Genomic DNA, 18,795 nt, shown 5'->3' with positions numbered 1-18,795 from the left:
AGAACTAGAATGAAAAATTGCTTTGCTGCATCAAGTTCTACTTAATTGCAGTTCTGATTATAATGAAAATCCCACTTCATTAAAGACATGAAGAGTTTAGGGGTATTGGCATAACTGTAAAAAGGTTCTGTTCTACTCAAGGAAAAAAAAGAGAGAACCCATCTACCAAGTGCGTAATATTTAACGAGCCCTGTGGGCTGGCAGAAGCACTGAGTGTTACTGAACCAGAGTCAAGCAGAAAACCAGTGTCACGTTTCAAACTACCCTGTAGGTCCTCAGAAATGAAGAGGCATCTATATTAGAAGAAGCCAATCACTCATCCCCTCAGCCAGCGGAGTTCCTAGTGGTCAAAAAAAAAGGGATCCCCAGGACTCTTTAATCTATTTGCTTGTTTTCCTCCTTATCATAAACCCTGTTGGATTGGCTATTGCTGAGAACAAGGAAAATTAGTGCTAAACCTTACACTGAAAAAAGGATGTACTACTGTGAATTTCCTCATTTTTAAAAAAAAGATGCCTTGAATATGCCTGCAGTCTCAAGTCTTCATGTGTTGGAGACAAAGTTCTCTATTTAGAAAAGGTTTGTCTGCCAAGAACTTCTCTTTTGGTTTTCTCAAATATCAGCAGACAGTTACACTCAGCCTGAGAAACATGTATTCAACAGAAAAAAATACTGATATGTTTATTATCAGTATGGAACATTTCTCATTCACTGTACTGGCTGCTGTCCCACTGACTTCACATTTATTCTACCTGCAAAATTACATCTGAGACAGCACCTTTGCTGTTGTTCAGAGCAGCTCCCAGGCAGGGCACTGGATGGAGCACAGGTGAGTTTGTGCATCTGTGAGGTGGGCAGAGCACACCTTTTGGACCACAGCAGGTTCCCAGACACCTCAGTAATCTGTGTGAGGGTGTGGTGCATGGCAAATGGCTGGGAGAATGGGGAAGAAGGAGGAGAAGGAGGCACCTCCATACTGTCTTGGAGAACTTGGAGAACTAAACAACCAGGATGCCACTTTATGCAAAGGCTGGAGCTTTGTAAGATAAAACAGCAATCACAGTAGCTCCTGTGCAGTTCTCAGCAGGTCAGGAGGGGTGATCTCAGCTTGCTGCCTGCCCAGCTGTGGTCTGACAGCAGTTTGCTGCAGGCCCTTTGACATTGCTTGGGAAATGTCTCCTGTTATGATAATGGATGGCAGCAGTTAGAAAAAATTACTATGGTCACTAAAGCCTGAACTGTGTCTATGCAAACAATAGGTTATTAATGACAATAGAAAAAGCAAGTTTGTTCCTTTACAAATGGAGGTTTAGAACAAAATAGAGATCTTCTAGGAAGTCTATCAGATCCACTGATTGGTTTATGCTACTTTTGTGCTGTACTCTCTTGCTTTGCTTGTTCTGTTTGTGACGATTGCAGTGTTGATAGATCCAAGCCATGAAAAGTTTGTCTGACATAAAGAAAGTAATTGAAAAACTTCCTGATAGACTGGAACTTCCTTTTAGTCAGCTGAGTCTGTTCAAATCCAGATGATTCAGAGAAAACTGTCGCTGAAATTCATATGCATAAGGAAAAAACCAAAAACTGATAATGATAGAGTTCTGTTGTATTCAGATGCATCTGTAATAATCTCTAAAATAAAACTAGCAAGTGGTATCCACCAGAAAGAAGAGAACTAGCTGATAGGTATGAAACAGATTTGCACTTACTACTACACTCCAGGATCTTGCAGAATCACTAGACAGCAAGCAGTTTTAATAATATTAAACAATAGAACTACTGTACCATATATAAGTCTCCCAGAGTGCCATGCAGCTCAACTGTTAAAATGCAGGCAGGAAGAATTTCCCTCAGGGCCAGAAGAATGTAGTATTTGTACTAAAGCGTCTGCTCAAGTTGGGGGGATGGAAAGTCAGCCACAGCCTGCCTGCAAAATTAATACACCTGAGGTGGCAGCAGGCGAGTGAGAAGTTCCTTTTCTGTTAGACAAAGATGTTGGTAAAGGCAAAGGCTGTATTTATTTGTTTGGAGTTATGCAAACCCCAGCATATTTAATGCTCTGATTTTAAATGCATCTTGGCTGATGACTTGCAAGACTTAAAGACCAATTTCTTCTCTGACTTGGCTAGCCTTGGTATCTGGGTAAAAGTTATTTCTGCCAGCAGATGAGAGAGGACAGCACACTGAAACTTTTATATCAATGCTGACATATGAGGAGTGAGTTGGTCCCCAGAGCTCTCCTAGCCAGTGGAGTAACCAGACTTGTGTCAGCTGGGGGAAAAAGCAGAAAGGAAGTAGGTCTCTCAGCCTTCTGGGAATTGCTAGGCACATTGTTTGTATGTGGCTACCATTAAAGGATTTTGTGAGGTAGAATGTGGCTGATCCTGATTGCCAAGGGGGAAGCAGAGCAGTTTCAGATTTGTTGGAGTACAAGGGAAGAGCTGCTTAAAGTCAGAGTGGTAATATCCACACAGATGTGCTGTTCAGCTGCTCATGAGGTACCATGGTACGCAGAGGCAATCACAGCCCTTATTTGCACGTAACCCCAAAATACCAAGGATGCCTGACTTCGGGGGGCATTTGCTCTGAAGTGCAGGGTGTTCCATCTGACCCTTGAATTAGGTGCTAGTGCCTTAAAGATGAACTCTTTTTTTCATCTGAAACAATTCAGTTTCTGCATGTTGCACATTCTATTCCTGTTTGAACAGCTGAAAATGTTCATACTGCTTTTTTTTTTTTTGCGTTGATAAAGGCATCCATCTCTGCAATCTATATATAGAAAACCATTATTATAGGGTTTAAAAAATTCTTCTTAAGTACAAGCCAGATCATTTAAGCCGCTGTTTTTCTCTTAGTGCAGGATATAACTACAGATGCTTCACAGCATGCCCTCACCACACAGAAATATTTGACTATAGTGAGCAGCCCAGGGATTCCACATGGGGAGACCTCTCAGCCTCCAAAGTTCTGTGAATATTTGGCCTGAATGGAGAAGTTCTTGCAAAAACTTTCAGTCAGAAAGTGAGGACCTTAATGAAGACCCCAGCGAGCCATCTCAAATCTTAAGATTGTGAAGACTTAGGACATTTTAAATTCTGTGCTAGCTGGTCATAATAACATTTGGCAAAATGATGACCATGAGGCACAGATCAGTATTAAAGTTATTCACATTTCCAGGGTTGTTGTGGAGTGTATAATTCACATTTTTTCTCCTCTAAACAGAGGAATAGATGAAATTTCAAGTGCTATGTACTTGTGCATAACATACAGGTCTAAAAGGGATCTCTGAATTAGGAAGATGCTGCAGGAAATATAACCTGCTGTATTTGAATGGCTTTTGATATGAGGACTGGTTTCCATTCAACTTTGTTCTCATTGGACAGAAAAAGTCAGTGTGGATTAACAAGTAAATGGCTTTCTTTTTCTGACTTGTCTGTGATACATTCTGTCCGTTTTGGGTGTGCTGTTCACTGAGAGTGAGGACTCTTGTGGAAGTACACAGTGTGAGATTTGGAGAGTTGCTTTGCTGGAGTTGTGTCTGCTTACCTTAGAAACCTACAAGAATGCTGTGGTTACCAAGATGTGATAAAACTTGTGTTTGAATTATCAGCAACATCATTTTGAATTTCAGAAATAAGTGAGTGTTTTCCAGGTACCACCCATTATCCAGTGGTCCTGATATTACCGGTGCCTGGTGTGCTGGGACTGTCTCTCTCCCGCAGTGCCTCAGTTCCTCTGAATTTAAAAATGGAACCAGCAACCATTTCCTCCCTTTTCAAGTTTGCAGATCTGTGTAATAGTTCCATAGGCATGCTAAGAGATAATGACATTTATTTTATCACTTCAATACCCTATCAGGAGCTAGGAAAGTCTCCCAAATTATCAGCATGTTCTGTGTAAAATTCTGACCTTTACTAGTGGCAGGGACTGCTGACTGGACTTTTTCTACTGTCATTGTACAATGTGACCACAGTGGGACACTCGTCTGGGCCAGAGGCCACCGAGCCCTTACCGCACTGCAGATAATAATACAAGTCACTTTGGGCCAACATTGTTAATTATTTCCAGCATGCGCCATGCTTGCAGCTTGATAACCAAAGTTTCCTGTAAAGAATAAGGGGATAATTTATAAACTGTATAAAGCAGTTCTTGGTTGTGTCTAAAGTGTGTGAGAAGGCAGCGAGTGCAATTTCCCAACAGCATTGCTGCAGTTCTGTTCTAACTTGGCTTCACTTACTGCAGTGCAATGGCACTGAGGAAATGCAATGGGGAACCAGGCCCAGAATACAAACAAATAAACAAACATATATAATAGTGGTTGGCATGTGTGGTAAGCCGAACATGTAGCCAAAAATCAGCAGGGTCCTCCCCGTGCCCAGGAGAGTCCTGACGGAGCTGGTGGGTTAGCCCTGGTGTTCAGCCCTGTGTGCTGCCACTCCAGTGAAGCAGTCCCTGTCCCACCAGGCTGTAGATCTCTGTAGATCTCCTTGGTGGCTTCCTCAGGACCTGGATTAACACCAAACTTGCCTCAAGGCTGAGCAGTGGAAGTGGGGCTGGATTTTGGGAGTGGTAGAGGTGTTGTCAGGACATCGGCAATAGGAGAGTGGGTCGTGTGGCTGAAGGGCTGGCAGCCTGATTGGTGTGAGAGCTCTGATGACTCGTTACACTCAATAAAACTTCTGTTCTCACAAAAACCTGAAGGTGTCCAAGTTTGTGTTGTTAATGATGTGAATCAGAGGCCAGAGTTTTGCTCTCATTTATGTAAAACTGGTTCACAGCAGGTACTAATACTTAAGAGACAGATTAAAAAAACCAGAGGGTATGTTACCCCATCACTTACTGTCTGCTGTATTGTTATATGGCAGCACTGTAAGTAATTCTTCCAGGAATCAATCTGAAAGAGAAAATAGATAAAAGGAAAATTATACCAGAATAAAACCTCAGGTGTTCTGTATCTTGTAATATAGATCTAAATCTGTATTGTTTTGTTGAGAGAGATGCATCAGTCGGAGCCTGATTTAGACTAATCTAAATGCTAGATTTTATCAAAGCACTGAGTCAAAATGCTACATTATATGAATTCAGAGTCTGTGACATTTGTCTACATCTTTTATGAAACAGAACTAGAAAAAAATATCAAGGGCTGGAATTAACAGGTTTCACCTAGGTTGAGGTTTTGGTAAATTTTAATTGCTTTTCTGAACTCATGTCTTTGTATTGTGGCAAAGAATAAACTGACTCCGTACAGCATATGGTCTTTGAAAGCCAGGCTTACCTTTGTCCTTGAATCTGTTGAGCAAAGGCAGAAACCTTGGACTCTTTATTCTCTCTTATTCTTTATTCAAACTGTTGTGGCCTCCAAAGAACAAAAGAAGGAGCTGCATAGAGCCAGACTCCCAGTTTGTTTACACTGAAGTAAATCCAGGATATATTCTTTGTATTTGGTGGAATTACTCTGAATTTCACTGTTGCTAACCAGGTCAGAATTCAATCTGTTGACTGTATAATTCATTTTATGATTGGAAGATCTGCTCAGACAGCATTTTATGTTACTTGTACCAAAGCTGAGTTTGTAACAGCAGAGTGCTAGCAAAGTTTGCAAGGAAGACATGTGTCTCGCAGAAAGTGCATGGAAAATAGGCAGCTAACTCTTAAATGCTCTACTTAGATAGATTTCCCCAGAGACAAAAATAGGTAAATGACCATAGATTGGATTAGTATTCATGTATTTCAGAAAGTGATAAAGGTTACTATAAGCAAATTAAAATGTGAATCGTGAAAACCTGATCCTGAATATGAAGACTTTATTGCCCAGAACTGAGAGCCACACCAAGTCACAAAGCCCTTCTCTGTTGAGACAGAGAAGATCCTGGACCTTGTCATACCAGTTTATAGGGAGTGGGTTATTTCCCAGCTTTCAGCATCCAGAAGGATTTGGCTAAGGTTTCCAAGAAAGTGTATTATCATGCAAAATTCAAATTTCTTCAGGCAATAGAACCTGAATCAATTAAAGTTTAAGGTATGGTATAAATCTATGAGTTAATTTGGGCTTTCATTTTCTGGGGTGATAAATCTGTGCTTAAAATGGCAAGTTAAGAGAAAGCATATTTTTTCCTTTGTAAAATGAATCTCTTTGTTTTTCTTAGAATTATCAATATTCAGTTTATGCTAACAGTTCTGTGGCTCTCAGCATATCTTATTCATGTCAAATCTTATTGATGAGTCAACTCATGCAGATCTGTATTACATATCTAGTATATGTAGAAAATTTAAGTACGTATTTTACAATTAGATAAGAATTTTTGGCGATGCCTTAAAATATTCATCTGAGTAAAATGATGAATTTTGTGAACTGTAGTCCAATAAGACCAGCAATGAAGTCAATATGTCTAATCATTGTAGTTATCTATGCCATATATTACAGTGAGTCAGAGCCTTGAGGTTGAAGTCTTCATTTGAAGAGGTAGTTACTTAGTGTTACCCTGCTGACAGAAATTCTCTGCTGAGAGCTGAATGCTCATATTAACCCTACAGCAGCAGTTTCCATCTGCAATCCATTCAGCAAAAGTTTATGTCACTTCTTTGTTCAAGTCAGTTGCAGGAGAAATAAGCTGTTCATTTCCTCCTGCAAGTGCTGACCTGGGAAAGGTGAGAAGAGCAGCAGGAGCAGAAGTGCTCCTGGCTGCCCTTTAGGGAGGGATACCAGCAGGATGCCAGGGCTGTGCACGGTGATTCCATGCCCAGAGGAAGAGTCGCTCCTCTCATCTGTGCAGCGCCATCTGTGGCAGAAGGGAAGTGATGGAGCAGTTGTGGATTTCAGACAGTATTCCTCAGTATGCCAGCAGCTCCCTGCCAGCCCTTCTCATGAGTGGGTGATGCTGCAGCAGAGGGTTACCCTGGGCTGTGCGTGCTTTAAAACATCCCACAAAAAGAAGTGTCTTAAGAAGGTCCGCCTCCAGATGGAATGTGTTTGCCCCTCCATAGCAGGAGTATTGCATGGAAGTTAATAGCCAGAGGATTTTTTGGGGGCTGACTCTGCCCAAAATTTTAGGAGGTTTGCTCTCCTCTCCAGTTGGTCATGGTAAGAGACATTTTGGAGAAAACCAAGATATGAGATCTCTAGCAAATAGGAGACCTGTGGGCTGCTTTGATGTGTCCCACATGCCAGGCAGGCAGTTTATCACCGCAGGGAGCATGTGAATCAAGCTGTCTTTATATCCACCCTTTATTTCTTTCTGCATTTACTCATTGAGCAAATTCAGTTAAAGTTTTTCTAGCTGTAGGAAGAATAAAAAAACCCATTCCTGTAGACTCTGTTCTGGTAAAATATGAAGAATGACTCATAGCAAGAAGTACTTTACCAGGTTATATCAGGTCAACATTGAGTTTGTTGTACTTTAATCAGATCAGTCACAGTTGTTTGGGTCTGTGTTTTTAAAGCTTATTTCACTTGTTTTTATTTACCAAACATTCGCTTTTCTCAGGACATTGGAAACATGAACTATTTCTATCAACAATTTCAGTGTTTGCAACTTGGCTGCTACAACACAGATAATTTCTGGGGAGTCTTGAGCTGCTCTCAGCAGTCAGTAGATGACCTCCCCGCTGACAGCTGTCAATCACATGTGACTGATGCCATTGCCTTGGGATGGATCTTGCTTTGTGCCGGGGCCAGGACTCGTTCCGCAGGACAGAAACTACAGTGTTCAAACCAGACAGGCAAATTTGAGGGAAAATAAGTGCTACCAGCAGTAGTTCAGCAGGTCAGAGAATGTAAAAGGGCTGCAATTGCTGTGTGTAAGCATTTGAAGTAGCCACAGTCACATATGCTGTACACTTAGGTTTGCGTCAGCAGCTCTTTGGCAACAGACCCAGCCCTATCACAGTCAATTCCAGGAATCTATAACTAGTTCTACCTCTGTCTTCTCATACCCTTTCTTACCAATCTGTGCCTGCCTGGAAGGCTGTCACATGTAAGTCGTGTCTGCCAATCTGGAAATGTACTCAGGCTTTTGTTTTTCAACTAGGAAAGAAATTTCAAGGAAGAAATAGAAAAAGGTGTGAGTGAATAAAGATGTTTTTGTGCAGTTACTGTATATGTGAGCTTTGGCTGGTTTGGTTTTGTTATAAGCTTGCAGCATTAGAGGTATTTTTGAAGCTCATTTAGTTCACCAGTAGTTGAGAGTTTCTGCTAATCCTTGCTGAAGCCTTGATTTTTGACACAACACTTAATCACCATGTTACTTCTCAGTGCTACCAGCAGCACACAAAAAGTTGAAATGATTAATCAAGTTATTTGAACAGATTTCAACAGGATTAAGAATTAACTGGAGTTCACCAGAATTTTCCAGCTGATATGCAGAAGGGGTTTTTCTTTTACTCAGGACAGCAAGTTAATGTGTAACAAGACAATTTATCTCATTTGGGCAGTTCTTATGATTTAAGCTTAAATGGTGTATAGACAGCTACTTTCAGTGCTGCAATAGCCACAGATTTCTGGCAGATGAGAGGTTTTCAGGCTCAGTCCTTTAAATACTTTGATGACTATTCATTCACAAACTTTTTAAAAGAAGCATCTGAGAAACAGTAACTGACAATACTGGCTTTATCTCATCTGTTAAAATTCCCCTTGGACTGGGACTGATAGTCCAAGTGTATACTAGCCTGGTAGATGGGGTTTTGCATCCCCTCAGATGCTAGTGAAGTTCATCTCAGGCCCATCATTCAGTGACACTGGAAACACTTGATGTTTTATGCTGGCAGTTGGAGTGTACAAAAAAATGTGTCAAGATTTGATTTGAAGTACAGTTATGGACAGAGAATTGACTGTTAAAAGGCGTGTCTTACATGTTCTCCCTCCATGTCTCCTTCAGGCATCTCTGCTGATTTACTGATTCAGACGAGTAGTTACTACTGTCAGTGCTATAAAACCAATAACCCTGGTGGAAAGAGACGGATTCCCTCCTGCTGTGTGCATTATCAGCGAAAGTATTTGCTATTTTCTAGTGTGGATTTTGAGTAATTGGATGATGGGCCACAAGGGAGAATAAAGCAGCTTGAGTTTTCCAACTGAAGAGAGATTTTTAGTCTCAAAATTAGAAAAAAAAAGACTGGAGAATATTTAAACTAATCCGATCTGACCAGAATGACTGAGTAAATCTGAAACCCCTCCATGTCATTTTAACATCAACTCTTAAAGGCCCTCTTAAACAAGGCAGACAAACACTTGTTCCTGGTTTTTTTTGCAGGCACTAGGTTGCCATTTTTCTTTGACTCATGTTTCTTGCTTATTTAATGTTGCAGTGATGACTTCCAAGTTGATAAATAAGTAAAATCACACATGAGAAACTCTGAGGGCTGAGCAATGGAGCAGTAAGGTCATAGAAAGAATGGAGCGTGCAATTCTAAAAGGTTTTTCTGTGGGATGTGCTGATGATTCTTTAAAATTACTTAATGGAAAAATTCCAGACTGTAAAGCAATAAATCTGATCTTCAAGTGTGGTTTTAATATTGAAAAAGAACAATGTAAAAATACCACCTTTGTGCTCAACAGCTCTTTTCTTTGCACATTTAAATCCAGAGATGTCTTCCGTTTACTGCATTGCCAAAAATTGTTTTCTTCTGCTTTCTTTGTCCAGTTACTTCTGAAGAGTTTGTGTGACTCCAAGGACCATTGATTGGTCTCTGTTTCCTATTTTGAATTGGGAACATTGCTATTCCTGCTTTTTTAGTTTTCATTTCTGGGACAAGAGGTGAAAAATATTTAAGCACGTTGAAAGTGCTGATATTTGCCTTGTGGGAATTCCCAAAGAACCAACCCCGTGTAATCCTATTACAGTCTCCCTCTGTATTTATGTGTTTAACTACTTTAGAAAGTCTGTCCTATACCACTTGAAGAGTCATTCAAGCTTGAATTAATGATTAATGATATAAAAGAGAAGCAGTTGTGATAAACAGCACTTCTCATCATTGCCCTCCTTTCCATGAAGGGACACTTGAGGGGGAAAGATCCCAGCTCAGTTCATACCAAACTCTTTGCCTGTGTTACTTGATCAGAACCTAATCTGGGAATCACTGACATGTAGAAAGCATGACATATGACAGTGTTTTGCAGGGTTTTTCAAAGCAAAGCTGCATTGTTTTGTCAAGTACAAGTATCTGAATTCTGGAACCATCTCTGGAGGCACTGGGTGGGAAGGAGAGAATGTGGAAAAATGCTGTTGGAGAAATGAAATTTTTGTGGTTTTTTAGCACCCTTGGGCACCTGTTCCATGTGAAATTCTAAGGGCAGAATTACATATTTTTGCCTTTCTCCTGGAGATATAATGCTTTTTTGGACTTTAAAAGATGGAATTTTTAAACATTTCCATGTTTTGCAGAACAGTTGGACTGATACAGAGGATACAGAAAAATAACAATGCCTATCAGACTTTCATGACTAATCCATTACTTTATGTTTAAAATAATAATAAGAAAATATTTAAGTACTAGCTTGTTGATTTCTATTAATGCAGCTTAGCATATAAATTTACAAAACCAGAGTAAGACTCTCATGAAGAAGCATCATCATTATGGTAACAATATATCCCTGAGACAGTAGTAGATAAGAAATGTCTTCTCTAACAGAGATTATTTTTCTTTCTTCTTAAGTGTAATGCATTAATAAGATCCCTTCTTATTTCTTTTAGGCACCAGTAACAGATGTGCAGTTTGGCCCTATGAGACTTCATCAAGATCAACTTCAGGTAACACAGCAGTTCAAATTGAAGTCTTGATTTCTAAAACATCACAGATGTTAGCTTAAAATTTATGACTGGAATTTTTCAGGGTACAGAGATCTTCACAGAGCATTTTTATCAAGTGATGATGTGCACATAACAGATTTTTATCTTGACATTCTATGTGATATCCTAAAAACCCTGCCTGTTTTCTCCAACCATCAGTCAGCTCATAAAAATAGAGCTATATATTCTTTGCTATCAGTTATCTTATAATCAATTTAGTGAGTGCCTCATTTTGTATTTTACTGGTCGCCAATTTTAATCAAAATCTCATCAAAGTGATACTAAGCCTGTCAAGGTCTATTATACCAGAATTATTGCTAGCATCAACAAAACTTGCAACATTATTACAGAAGATATGAAGTGAGCTTGTTTTTTTGCTGTTCATTGCTGACTGGCATTAATTAATCCTCCTTTGTCTCTTTATTAATAAAGGTCTTATGTCAGTTTTCCCCTTATTTGTCTGGGGTGGGTATGAGGTTTGCAGATACATGACTCCTTTGGACTTCCTTTGAAAATTCTCCCATATCCCAAGGCATACTGAACCATTAATCATCCAAGATATTCCTCAGTCAGTAATTAGAAAACTCCTCAATGAATGCCATCTGAACCTAATAATGTGAAAATGTCTTCGAGAATTGCAGTTCAACATCTTCCTGAGCTATTTTCAAAACAGACAGTAATGTTATTCAACATCAGATTTTAGAACCTCCTCATCCAGCTGTTCCCCCAGTGTAAATAAGAAACGTTTCTTGAATATTTCTGCCTCCTGTATTGTTATTAATGCTTTTATCACTTTTGCCCAGTCGTAGGCCACTCTGAAGTGCTACTGGTTTATCCTGGTAATATAGCTGGCAGGTGTGAGGGAAGGAGAAGTTGAGCAACATCTCATTTGTGCCAGAGTCAATCATACAGCTCAGATCTGCTGACTTTTTTTGCTATTGCTGAAAACCTTTCTTCCCCTCTTAAGGAGTGTTGTAAATTAACTTCACTAAATATAGCCCAAACTATGACATGTTTTTGCAAACAGTTTTGCAGGTTGCTATAAAAGGAACCTGAACTCAGCGAGTACAAAGTCCTTTAGTCTCACAAAAATATGCAGTACCTGGAAATGTTAAGATTTACTGGTAGACACTTCACCAACCTGGTCCAAAGTATAACTAGCACTGGAGTTCCTAAAATCATCTGGAAGATAAACAGCAGTGGGATATGGTGTGAATTACGTGTGCTCCATATTATTGTCTGACTGAAGCATATATCTAAGTGTGGCTTGATTAAGTTACTGAAAGATTGGTGTCTTGGGACAATAGACCAAATGCTGGTTTATTTGTTCATCTTTCCTGAAAGGCTGCATGTACCGAGTGATCCCCCAAAACAACACACCACAGATCTTTAGTCTGCCATGCTGTATTCTTTTAGGGAAAAGACTTTTTGTCTGCAAAACATTATCCTGATGCAAAGCATAATCATATCAGTAAGAGTCCTCCTTAGAAGACTTTATCTTCTCTACTCTTTTAAATCCTAGAATTTGGAATACATTTCAAAAGAATTGGGCTTTATCATACTTTTAGTATATAGGTATTGTATTGATTTTGAAAAGGCTCAGAGAGATTAGTTATTGGCAATTACACAGCAAGTTAGGACAGAACAAATACTGGCTCTCACAAATCTGACTTCCAGTTCTGGATTTCAACTATGGTAATCTCCTTCTGTGATATAAATCCCATGGCAAGCTTTGTGTAGAAGTCACACAGGGACATACTCCATATATAGAGGTACTACTTATGATTTCAGTCTGGCTTGAGTTCATTTAGACCAGCCTGTCTGTAATTTCCAGAAACCCCACAGAGTGGGCAGCATCCAGTACTTTGGGGAACTAGGATGAGATAAAAAGGGAGGCACATTTTTCATTGTGCTATGGAAGCACCATTGAGTACTGATTCACACAAGATGAAACATGGCCTTTTTTTCCCTTTTCTGGAATATGATCCAAGAAAAATAAACCCCAAGAAAATGGTTGCGTGTGAGACAGTTTCAGTGGAGTGGACTTGCTGTTAGTTCATGTACACTGTCTGAAACGCAGGCACCTAGTCTCCACTGGCTGCCTAAGCTCTCTTTGTAGATAATGACAAGAAAGACACTTTCCAAACTTGTTCTCCCCGTTTGGATATACGTGATTCTGGTAAACTGTTTTATCCACTTGAACACCTCTGTATACAGACAATTATAAAAAAGCAGTGCTCTGTAGAAAGCAATTCTGGTAAAAACCGATTAAGGATTAAGCCTTGGAAGTGGCTTTAAAAAAGATGTTAAGAATAGGCAAAAGTTACAGAATCTGTATACTGTGTATGTAAGATTTGTTTGTAATTCTTCACTGTTTGTCTTTAACCCAGGTACTTTTAGTGTTTGCTGAGGAAGACGACCAGAGTAATGGGTTCCGTTGGGCGTGTGAGAAAGCTGGATTTCGATGTAACATTGCCAGGACACCTCAGTCTGCACTAGAAAGCTTTCTAGATAAACACCATGACATTATCATTATTGACCATAGGCATTCCAGATACTTTGATGCAGAAGCATTATGCAGGTAAGCACCATAATTAATGCTTAGCAATATAGTTAACACATCATCAAAGTTTTTTTGCTTTCATATGACCTTTTTATAAACTATTGATCATTGATATACTTTTCTGAACAGGTGTGCACTGACAGCATCAAATAGTGTTACCTCAGTGCTTTACATCTGATAGCAGCAGCATTTTTGGTTGTGTGCTAGGGTGTCTGAAGCTCGATCTGGCTTGGAGCCACAGCATACAAATTTTCTGGCCACAGTAAACTGTTGGGTTTTTTGTTTGTTTTTCTTCTGTTAGTTTTTTTTTATTCCCAAATACCTGGTTCCTTGTTTGCACACTAAATCAACTGCAAAGATAGCATATATCACCAAGCAATTCAATAAATACATTTACTTCATGAATGTTCTGATTTTTTGCAATGTTACTTGCTGTTGAGCAACCCCAGATGCAAACAGGCAACATTTGGTGTGTGTGTTTCCATACCTACAACATTTGAAAATATGTTATGAAGAGCAAAGTTGCAATCTGATTCCTAAAATACTTTTAGAAACTGCTGTGAAGTATGAAAAAAGGAGAAAAAGATTTGCCTTTCTGAGTCTCTCCACAGAGACTTGACAGGCAGTGATGCCTTGCTTCAGTGATTTTCCAGTGAAATACCCCTTGGGAATGTGTCTAGACTGAATAACAGGCTGTGGGGTGGGGGGGCAGGGTCAGGGTATGTACCCTGGGTGAGTGTGGTGGGGCCAGGGCACTGGGACAGAGGCTCTTCTTGCTAAACTGAAGGAACTAGATAAGATCTTTGTCAGGCAAACTCTAGGTATCAGCACTGCTCCCCCTCTCCCATGTTTACCATTCTGTCCCAGAATAAAGGAAAATGCATCTGAAATGAGTGAGGCCAAGTCCTTCAAACAAGTCCATTTTAAGCCATTTCAGAGTGGAGAATTTTTACTGTTCCCCCACTGATAATATTTGAGTTTTAGAATAATCTATGTTCATGGAGTCTCAGATATGGCTGAATTTATTCTCCTTTCTTAGCAGCAGGCTCGGGATTTTATTTTTGTTTTGTTGTTAAATGAGTTAAAAGAGACATTTTAAGAAAAGTACTGTGTGAATAGTCTGTAAAGTCATGATTTCTGAAATGTGAACTTAAAAAAATTTAAATTATTTGCTTTTTATTTAAAGGTCTATCAGAACCACGAAAGCCTCAGAAAATACAGTCATTATTTGTGTAGTACAAAGGTAAATACTCATATCTTTACTTTCAAGTGTGATCAAAAGTGTAAATCTTATCATTTTAAAAGTAAATACTACATTAAAAACTTGAATTAGAACTTCTTACTGGGCTAGTAATAACTATATACCACACAGAGTTTTCACCATCCTCGACCACAGGATTAAGGCAGGATTTTTTTTTTCATTTCTGCTTTTACTAAGGAGGTCTCTCTTTGGGTTTTGGTTTTGGGGTTTTTTCCACTCTCCTGATCCTTGCAAGCTTTCAGAGTATGTTTCAAACAACTTCTGCAGCATCCTGTACAGAATGTCTCACAGATCTGTATTTTGAACCTTTCTTGATCTGCCTTTTAATATGATTAATCTCAGCACAAACAGGAGATCTGCTAAGTTGTGAAAAAAGATACAGAACAATTTGATCAGTACAATTTGATCAGTACAAAGTATCATCTGACCACAGAAGTTCTAAAAGCAAGACAAACTATATTATGACATCTCAGTAAAGCACTACATATGCTTTTTCCATCCACCTCCTCTGAAAACATTACTTATATATCATAAAATAATGTAAAAAAATCAATATATTTAGTCTGAAATGAAATAACTGGAAGACAATTTCCTCAAAGTACAATTTTGGGAATAGCCATTTCTCAGAAAACATAAATTCTGAAAACTAATTATGAGGTGTTGAAATTCCCCATTAAAAATATACCCCCATCTCTAGCAAACAAAAGACTATAACTAAACATTTCAATACCCAAAACTTCAAGTGTAAAAACTTCAGTCTGCTCATTTACAGAAAGTGGCCTTTCTTCCAGATTCCAGCCATACATTCACGTATGTTGAGTGTCTTTTAACAGTTAGTACAGCCAAGTTTTTCAAAATTATTTATGTAGTTCATTTAGGAATATGTCCTCCCAAAGTGACCCACTGGAAGGCACTGGGTAGGCAACACTAGCATATCTGTCCTCATTCAGGCATCTTGAGTTGCCCATCTAGGGTTTGGTACACTCAGACAGGGAATTTCTTAAAATTTTGGCTGTATTGACTTTCAAGTGCATCTCTGACTAAGGACAGCATAAACAATAAAGAATCCAGTACCAAAAAAAGTAGGAATAGTCCAACAACCTAGGTCATTAATTGTTTTCCTTGAAGCACAAGGTTTTTTGTGGTGTAAGCAGCACCTTACATGCATAAAGGAAGATAACATTTTGGCTTCTCCATGCCAAAGATGAAAGCCACAAAAAATATATTTTATTCCTAGATCCTGTAAAGATCTAGCAGTACGTGTGACATCTGGGGTACAAGTATGAAAATGGATTGTGAAATTTGGCCTCAGTTGATTACAAAACTAATCTCTGACTTTATTATTCTTTTTTCAAAGGCATACTGACCGTGAAGAGTCATCAATATTGCCCCTGATCTCTGCTGGCTTCACAAGGGTATGTATGTTGCAATATTGTACTAGGCTGCTCTGATATTTCAAAATTTTCATGCAAGAAACTATCCAGAAGTTTGGCTCAGTCCTTTTTTGTGTCAGTGATCCAACCTGTAGATCCTGTTCATGCTGCTCATTCCTGTAGGTCCCAATTCTGAGCACTGTACACCAGTAGAATTAGAATAATGCTGAGTAGGTGGCCATTCTCAGGAACATAAGAAGTGGTGCTGAGACTTTTTAGTGCTTTATACCTTTATTTCAGATTAAATATACAATGCTCTGCTTGAAAAGTTGACATGGACAAAATTGACTGGTGACTGTGGCAGAGCCACAGAGCAGCTTGCAATGAACAGTACAACGTGCTGTGGGAAATCTTTTCTATCAAATGCCAATTCACATCTGTAAACAGGCTTCAGACACTGTCAAATGCTATTATCTGTTGTTTGGAGGCACTTGAAAAGTATTACATTGAATCTGTTCCTTGGCAACTATTCCAACTAAGCTAAAAGATACTTATTAGTGCATCAGTTAAGTGGATTCCTTATTGCATTCAGCTGACAATGGAACAAAAATGGGCCTGATTTACAGTGTGATTCAGAATATTTAGTTCCATGCTCACCAGATTTTTTGCTGTCCCATCACATTCCGTTTGCACCCTTCTGCTTATTTCTAGTAAGGTCCCAATCCAGGAAATGCTAGAGCCTGAAGATAATGGTATTTAAATGAAAAGAGTCATTCCAGGGGGGCACATAAGTAATTCAACACGGGTTATGAATTATTTATGGATTAGAGCCTTGGAGATGGGGCTAATGGCAAAGCACAGAAAATTTTGTTTAGCACCTTAATGTGATGGCTTACCTTTGATAATCAATCCTTCCTGCAAACTATCCACTTCTGTGCTGGTTTAGCATGAACAAAGATTTAACATTCAGGCTCATACCTGGTAAATATGAGAATTGTTAAAATAACGTGAAAGATACTGAGGTCATTGCTATACAAGCCCCAAAATCAATAATTGTATCCAATGGTAGGAGTGTTTTACTGGAAATTTTGCTTTCTTCTATGTAGAAAATTTGGAGTATTAGCAATTAGAAACTCAAAATAATCTCAGATTTTGATGCCTTGAGAGACAACAATTTTTTCACTTTATTTTAAATAAGCATGAAAGCTAAAAGTAGATTTTTAAAAAATATATTGATCCTCCTAACAAACACAGAGAATAAACAGATTGGTTGAACCTCATTACCATGAGGATCAGTCACCTTTTCAAAATGCAGTGACCTAAAAAGTTGTACTAGTCCCAAAAAATAGTCTTGTCGTGTTGCTTGTGTCACAGCATGTTCATTTTTGGCCTGTCTACTCCTTTTTTTGGTTCTTTGGTTCTTCAAGCAAAAGAAAGCAGAGCTTCATACCCTTGAATTCGGAAATGTGTATTAATTAAATATTTCTAACTTTTTATTTGCAGAGATATATAGAAAATTCTAGTAGAATGGCCTGTTACAATGAGTTGATTCAGCTGGAATTTGGACAGGTACAGGCACAGTTCAAACTAAGGTAATTTTACCAAAAACATTATCAACAAAAAAATTTCAATTCAGCCACATCTTAATAGAGTATTTATTTTATGTATGATAGTTAATTATAGAATGGCAGTTAGCTGAAGAAAATACATTAATTGTTGAAGTACAACATTATCCAGTATGGAGTTGTAATACTTTATTGTCATGTGTAAGAAGACTTGAGAGGATAAAATTTTATGAGATGCTTTGTTTTGTTTTTTTTTTGTTTCCAGGGCATGTAATTCATTATTTACAGCATTAGAGAAAAGTCAAGAAGCCATTGAGATCACAAGTGAAGACCATGTAATACAGGTTTGTTACGGTTATAAAAATACAGAAAATTACTCTGTATTTTATTTCATCCATGATTACACTTACTCTTACTTACAGCACAAGAATCTAATCTAACTTAATGGTTCTAAAAGATTGAAGTGAGTTTAGCTGTAGAGTAGAATTTTCTCCATCTAAAGTATCTTGCATAAATCAAGTCAATTTTAAGGGTGATTGTTGTTTCTGAATGAATAAGGATTTACTGTCTTGTTTTTATTTTTTGATTGATTCTTTTGTATCAAGAATTAATGCAGCCACTGGCTTGCATGCATTCTTTTCCAAAAATATTGTATGTTAATTTGATGCTCTTGAAAATCTAATGGATATTCTATTTAAATAATTGTACACTTTTTTTTTCCTAAAATCTGATACTGTTTGATGTCTCCGAATTCTTGGGCCAACTGTTTTTGAATGTAATCCTCTCTTAAAAATGTCTTTAAAATAGGGAAAAGAAATTGTGCTTAGGTTTGCAGTTCTGAAAACCATCATCTTTATAAAGGAGTTAGTTCCATCCCCAGCTATGAAGCAGTGAAGAGTAATTTTATTATCAGCAAAGAGCTTGAGTCTAAGCCTCTGGGAATTATAACATGCATGTAAATTGTACCTTCTTGACCCAAATCTTGACACTGGCAATTTCAATTCAGGATGTGCCTTCTTCATCCCTTTTAAAAAAATAACAGAACACATCCTGAAGTTGTTTTAAATATTTTTTTTCAGACCCAATTTTGTCCCTCTGCTGACAGTCCCAGAGTATGAGAGAACCGACATGTGCAGGAGTCCTGGAGCTCCAGCAGGCAGGGCTTTCACATATGGAGGGGAACGTTTTGGAAGGAACCTTTAGGGGGGAACCTTTAGAAGCAGAGGGCATTTCTCTCATATTAAAACAC

The 18,795-nt window shown here is 38.5% G+C and overlaps 1 protein-coding gene across 5 annotated transcripts in view; it reads left to right on the top strand.

Moving 5' to 3' along the window:
- The window catches only part of PDE8A (phosphodiesterase 8A), a 145,815-nt gene that overhangs the window by 100,898 nt on the left and 26,122 nt on the right, over positions 1-18,795 (top strand). For all 5 annotated transcript variants that reach the window (XM_027644237.1, XM_027644238.1, XM_027644236.1 and 2 more), the window contains 6 exons: positions 10,689-10,745; positions 13,175-13,365; positions 14,534-14,590; positions 15,966-16,023; positions 17,485-17,573; positions 17,812-17,890. In XM_027644237.1, the coding sequence (XP_027500038.1) occupies positions 10,689-10,745; positions 13,175-13,365; positions 14,534-14,590; positions 15,966-16,023; positions 17,485-17,573; positions 17,812-17,890 (531 nt within the window). The remainder of the gene's footprint in view (positions 1-10,688; positions 10,746-13,174; positions 13,366-14,533; positions 14,591-15,965; positions 16,024-17,484; positions 17,574-17,811; positions 17,891-18,795) is intronic.

Source organism: Corapipo altera, unplaced genomic scaffold, assembly GCF_003945725.1.
Source record: "Corapipo altera isolate COAL_440 unplaced genomic scaffold, ASM394572v1 50, whole genome shotgun sequence".
NCBI lineage: Eukaryota > Metazoa > Chordata > Aves > Passeriformes > Pipridae > Corapipo > Corapipo altera.
This window is presented reverse-complemented; position numbering and strand designations above follow the sequence as displayed.